This window comes from Vidua chalybeata, chromosome 9 (assembly GCF_026979565.1).
Source record: "Vidua chalybeata isolate OUT-0048 chromosome 9, bVidCha1 merged haplotype, whole genome shotgun sequence".
Lineage (NCBI taxonomy): Eukaryota > Metazoa > Chordata > Aves > Passeriformes > Viduidae > Vidua > Vidua chalybeata.
Window position 1 is genome coordinate 20,711,978 of NC_071538.1, and position 6,282 is coordinate 20,718,259.

The window sequence follows — 6,282 nt, forward strand, 5'->3', positions numbered from 1 at the left end:
GGCGCGAACAGGGAGCGGGACAAACGAAGAACTTACGTTTGCAGCCCTACTTCCCACGCGGGGAAAAGAAGAGTGAAAGAGAGCGATTCTTGCCCCAAACCTCCTCCCGTTTACACGCACTTTTCAGTTGGATCTGGAAATACGTTTCAGGGGAGGTAGCCATTCCTCACCCCCGTCCTCCGGCACCCCTGGTTTAGGCACCGTCCTACACGACACCGGCAGCCCCACAGCCTGCTACCGTTCCCAAAGCACCAAAAGCTCCCTGCCCCGATGGGCACCCCGGGGTTGGCCCTGCTTGTGAGGGGGGCACTCATCTATTTTGCATGAACTTTCCGTCCTTGTTCTCACTACTTTTTAGCAAGTTTATGCAGTCAAAACCGAGCCATCGAGAATAACGAGCTGAGACTAGCTTTTCCAGCTGGATTTCCTCCTTTAGGAAAGATTTGTTGCTCAGACTAAGGAAAAGGCCCTAACGAATCCAAATTTCCTACCTCCTTCCCCAGCCCGCATAGGATGGGTTTCCCGAGAAAACCTCGGTGGCGATGCGGGGCTGCCGGACTGCTCTGGCCACTTAGGGACCGGCTTCCGGTTCGTTCCAGTGGGGGGTACTTGGGGGCCGCGGCGAAGGCGCGGGGGAATACTCAGCAGCCGCCGCAACACGGGAAAAAACCGAAGTGGGCGTTCCCGATCCGCTCTCCTTTTGTTAGATCAAGGCAAAGGTCAATATGGTTTTAACGCGAATTTATTAGCACAAAAATCAGCAAGCCGCTCGCTAATTAGCAAAGCCCAAATAAACGTGCCCGGAGGCTTCTCTTTTCCTTTTTTCGTTGTTTTTTTTTTTTTTTTTTTTTCCTTCTATCTTAAAAGATAGGGGACCCACGAGCAAAAATAGTGAGAGGAGAGAGAGAAAAAAAAAAACCAACGAAGCGCCAAACCCTCAGAGGAGAGGATAATATGGGACTTTATGAATGTTTTATAGGTAATTGCTGTATAACTTTCTAATTTCGCAGGGGGGGTGTTCACCTCCAACGGCTGGGGACAGAGCCGTCCCCGGAGTCCAGAGGAGGGTCACAGCCCCCAGTCCCGACCCGCACCCCCTCTGCCCCCGCGGGACGGCCGGGCAGCCCATGCCGGCATGGGGAAGGGAGGCGCTCGGCAGGGGAGCTGCCAGGGGAAGGGATGGTGGGGGCGGAACGGGCACACACAGTAGTAAAGTTCAAAGGCCAGCGGGGCTCGGGAGCTCCGTGTCCGCCGGGACCCCTCCGCCCTCCCTGCCTGCTTCCCCTCGTTACTCACCCCGACCGCCGGCGTTCACTGCCTGTCCCAGCTCCGTGCGGAGACAGCTGCCGGGCCGGGGCCATGTCCCCAAGCTCTGCACGGCCCCGTCGCACCTGCCCCCAAGGGGCTAGAGCCACTACCCGTTACCGCCCTGCCCAGGTGCTTAAAATAACAGCAAGGGGCTCGACACTTGCGAGGGATTTGATTTTCCTTTAAAATACAGATAGGGAAAAACAGCGCCTGTTAAGAAACAATGAGCCTAAAATTCAAAATATATTCAATATCATATTCAAAATAAAAAAAGTGGCATCTGCCTTTTCTACTCCAAAGATCTTGAGTTCTCGTAACAGGGAAATTAGCTACCTTGAATTTTCGTGTTTGTTAAAAAAATGAAAGTTTAATTTTTTTTCCTTTTTTTTCCCCCTGTGATTTTTTAATCACAAAAAAAAATCTATATATTGTCATCTAAGCATTTATTTTACTGAATCCAAAAAGACATGAAAAGGGATAGGGAAGAACCACGTTTGTTCGTTTTAAACTAATGTATAGAAGTGATTTTTTTTCTCCTTTTTTTGGACGACATATAATAAATATGATATAGCACTCAGCACTCGGTCTGTACAATTCTGTTCGCATTAGGGAGCATGCCACTTTTCAATAAGAAAAAAAAAAAAAAAAAAAAAAGGTAATGAGAAAAATCAGTGCAAAGTTCTCCGTTCCCCCGGTCTTCTCCGCCGGTCGGGGGTCGAGGCGCTCTCATTCCCTCTGTCCTCCGCAGCCGTTAGTCTCTCCGGCGGGCTCGGGCTTGGGCTCCCTCTCCCTCTCCTCCTCCTCCACCCCCTCCGTAATTCTCTCTCCGAGCTCCAAGTCCTGCCTCGCAGGAGCCGAGGTCGGCGGGTCGCCCCGCGGCTCTGCCCGCCTTCCCCCGCGTGTGGTCGTTTCACTTACGGGCTTGGCTCTGGGTTCACGTTTCAAGAGTCCCTGCTCTGACTGATCGCCTCCCTCGGTGGCCGGTGACTGCCTGCAGAAGCTCCTGCCCCTCTGCTTCCCCTCGCTTCCTCCTCTGCGGTGCTGGGGCTTGTTTGGGGACGGGGAGGGGAAGGGCTCGTTGCGGGGACCGCGGTGCCGTTTCACCGAGGGTGCGGGGTGCCGGGCATGGGGTTGGCCAGGGGGTTGAGGGCCGGCTGCCCGCCGGGCCCCAGCCCGTGGATCAGCACCCGCGGCACCAGCGGCCGCTGGAGCTGGGGGTGCGGCGCGGGGGGAGTCCGGTACATGCTGCTGTACATGGCTGCGGCCGCCGCAGCTGCCGTCGTGCTGTCCATGCTGCCCAGCAGGCTGGGGTGATAGAAATAGGGTGAGGGGAACATCCGCTGCAGCGCTGAGTAGTTCCCGGCCTCGGCCAGCAGCTCCAGGCCCACCGCCGTCTGTCGCTTCCACTTCGTCCTGCCGGGGGGAGCAAGAGGCTGCAGGGCGGGCGCCGCGATGGGGCAGCCAGGCCGCTTTCGCGGGGCGCCGCGGGCGGCGAGCCCGTCCCCTGCGCGGCCCCGACGGAGCGTACTGTCCCCGTGGGCCCGCACACGGTGCGATCTTTCCGGCTCTGCCCGGTTTCTCCTCCGAGCCCCGCACCCCCCGATACATGCATACGACGACTCCGGCCAAATTAATAACCGCGGTACACGGTTAGATCGCAACGCACTGACACTAATGGCTTGCGACAGAATTAGGGTGGCTGCAACCGTATGTAATGAGACAGAAAATTACGGCAGCGTTGACAGGAGCCGGACCCCCCAGCCCATCGCCGGGGAGGGCGCGGGGCAGCAGCCGGGAGCTCCCCACACCACCCCGGGCTCCCGCGGGCAGAAACCCAGAGGCGTAAGCCCGCCCCCGTCTCTCCGGGGAGACCCTGGGCCGCCGCCCTGGCGGGGGCCGCCTTACCTCCGGTTCTGGTACCAGGTTTTGACCTGCGTGTCGGTGAGGTTGAGGGCGGCGGCCAAGTCCATGCGGTCCTGCACGCTCAGGTACTTCTGCCGCTCGAAGCTGCGCTCCAGCTGGTTGAGTTGGTGGTCGGAGAAGGCTGTTCGTGCCTTCCGAGGCTTCTTGGCCCGCACTGGCGGGCTGTCCCGGCTGCTGCTGATCTCCCGATCGCCCTCCTCCTTTGTCCCTGTGAGTGAGCCCAAGAGCGGTGAGGACCGGCGGGACACCGGCTCGGCCCCCGCCCCGCCCCGGTTACCGGACCCCGCCGCCCCCTCCCCGGGGACTTCTCCGGGACACGGGGGGAATGGTCAATTATGGCGGGGGGTGGTGGCGGCGAGGCTGTCCGGGGAACAGCGGGATTCCCGCTCTCCGTTTCCCAACTACAGGGCTTTCGTTATTTTCTGCCCTCTCCCCCCGGCCCGAAACGCCGGGAAATCGATCTGTCAATCCGGCTCCACTCGGGCCCCAGTTTGTGGCGCTCCTTGATCTTCCCCGCAGGAAGAACAATAATCTCCCTAATTGACCCACTGGGGAGGTTGGTGCACACAAAAATGGCCAGACCAGACTGTACATCTGGTTTGGGCGCTCGTATGCTAATGCTAAAAGAGCAAAATGAGCTGCACTCGCGGGCACCGCGCCGCTCTGAGTCTGGCGAAAATAGCTCAATTGAGCAAAATTAGGAAAATTTGTCCTGCTGCCTCTCGGCTGCACCGGGCTGCCGGCGGGAAGGACAGCTCCGCCGACACCGCAGGGAAAATATACCCTTTCCCTGCTTGCCTTTCCTCGCTCTTTTCCTCCTTTCCCCTTCCCACGCACACATTCCTATTTTCACTTCCGAACCCCGCATGGTGGGGGCTTCCCCATCAGCACGAAACCCCTAATTGAAAAAAAAAAAAAAATTGAAGATGGAGAAATAAACCTTCTATCCCGGCGCAGGGAAAATTCGAGGTTTTTGCCAAACGCACAAAGCCCTCTCACATCTCACTATGCCAAGTGCGGGCCGAGTTGTTGTTGCTGTTATTATTATTTTATTTTTAATTAAAAGTTGGGTGGATTTGTTTTGGTTTGGTTTGTTCTCTTTTTTTCGCTTATTTGCTATTAACTAGGGAAGGAGAATTTTTCATCTTAATTTTAGAGCGAATGAGCATAAATAAAAAGGCTGAATGCACTAACTGCAGCTGAGCCGCCAGTTCTTAGAAAGCCAGAGAATCATTTATGTGCATTTGCATTAAAAATAAATACAGTCTGATTTCCCATGCGATCCCACTGCTCGGGCTATTTCCTTAAAAACGGAGAAGCCAAATTAAAAAAAAAAGAAAAATAAAAATATAAAAGGCCAACATATATATATATATATTTTTTTTAAAGCTATTTGATTTAATTTCATTTCCTACCGACCTTATCCCCGCGGTAGCGAGGATCACTGGGCGGCCCCGGCAGAGCGAGCGCTCCTGCCGCAGATTTTCTCCCCGATTTTCGTTTCACCGATGCGGCCGAGCACCGCGGCGCCGGTTGTACCGGCGGCCAAGCCGGTGCGGAGCGGGGCCGCACCGTACTCACCGTGGCATTTGATGTCCCCCTGCGTGTCGTCGCGTTTGTCGAGCTTGGCTTTACCGTCCTCCTGCTCGAGTTTGGGCCTGAAGCTCTCCGGAGCCGCGCTGCCCTCCTGCTTGGGAGTATGGTGGGGAGAGGGGACGCTGGTACTGTAAGGTGCACACGCCGCTAGCGGTTTGCTGTCGCCCAAAATGTCCTTAATTAAAAAAGAAGAGGTGGAAGTCCTGGGGCCGGAGCTGGCCGAGCCCAGCTGTGGCGGCGGTGGCTGCGGGGGCGACGGCTGCAAACTCGGCGGCGGCGGGTGTGGGCCGAGGTGGAGGTGGTGCGGCGGCGGCGGGAGGCTTTCCGCCACCCCCAGGTGCGGCTCGGGGTGCTCCATGCTCACCGAGATGGGCGATGAGGGCGCCGTCCCCACCGTGTCGATTTCCGAGCAGGGGGACGGCGTGGCCTGGCTCCTAAAGTCCGCCGGCCGGCCGTCGCCGTGGGAGCGAAAATCTCCGTTCATGACTCCGGGGCTGCCGGTGCTGCCACCCGACAGGATCGTATCTATCCCGAAGCTGGACCCGCTCGGCCCCTCCATGGCGAAACGCTCAGCGCCGCGTCCGCATCCCCGTGGGCGGCCGCGGTGGTCTCTCACCGGGGGTGGAGGAGAAGGGATGGGGGGCGGGATCGGGTTACCCCAACCCGCGCACCGGCGGCGCGGCCGACACTAACTCGGAGCCCCCGCCGAGCCCCACATCCCCGCCGGGCCGGTTCGCCGCTAACCAACTTTGTTGCGGGAAGTTGCGGGCGCGGAGCGGGGCGGACACCGGCCACTGCGGCGCGCCCGCCCGTGCCCACCGAGCTCCTCTCGGCGGCGGCGACTCCCCCCGTGACGTCACAGCCGCCGCGTCCCCCCCGCCGTTTATTATAAACCCGGGCTTTTGCCGCCGCCGCTGCCCGCCCCCATTGGCGGAGGGCCGAGAGGGGGCTGACGCAGCGCGGGCCGCAGCCAATCGGCGGCGGCGGCGGGGACGGACGCGAGAGGGGGGGCGCGCCCTCGCTCCCTCCCGGGCCCGTCCCCGCCGCCGCCGCCGCCGCCGCCCCGTCGGGCCTCGATTCCCCGGTCGCCGGATCGGATCCCCCGGAGAGTATCATCCGGTGTTCCCGGGACGGTTCCCCGGCTAAATGTCAGAGTAATGGGAAGTGCCAGCGACAAGATGTCGTATTAATCCTGATGAAGCGGCGTGTCAAGCTAATTAGAAGAGTAATTATAAAGGTGATAATGAATGATTTAGAGTTCTCCGAGTTTTATTTTAGTAGTAATTACAATTTCCAGGGTCTTGTGAAGCGCTGCCCGACATCCCCCCTCCCGGCCTGCAGTAGCCCCTAGACCCGATCGACCCCGAAAACATCATCCACGACCGCAGACCTCGGGGCCACGGGGGAACGGGGCACAGCAGTGGGGGCGCAGGAAAGGATTAGGGCAGGATGACT

At 58.6% G+C, this 6,282-nt stretch overlaps 1 protein-coding gene across 2 annotated transcripts; it reads right to left on the reverse strand.

Moving 5' to 3' along the window:
• Nucleotides 1-771: 771 nt before the first annotated feature.
• Nucleotides 772-5,623, reverse strand: BARHL2 (BarH like homeobox 2). 2 transcript variants are annotated; one of them, XM_053950529.1, is made up of 4 exons: nt 5,192-5,623; nt 4,813-5,002; nt 3,214-3,439; nt 772-2,721 (listed from the first exon to the last, which is right to left on the reverse strand). In XM_053950529.1, the coding sequence occupies exons 1-4, from the start codon at nt 5,384-5,386 to the stop codon at nt 2,409-2,411; spliced, it is 924 nt and encodes a 307-aa protein (XP_053806504.1). In that variant the 5' UTR covers nt 5,387-5,623; the 3' UTR covers nt 772-2,408. The 2 variants fall into 2 exon arrangements, with proteins under 2 accessions (XP_053806504.1, XP_053806503.1); XM_053950528.1 differs by having other exon boundaries at nt 4,813-5,623.
• Nucleotides 5,624-6,282: the final 659 nt, after the last annotated feature.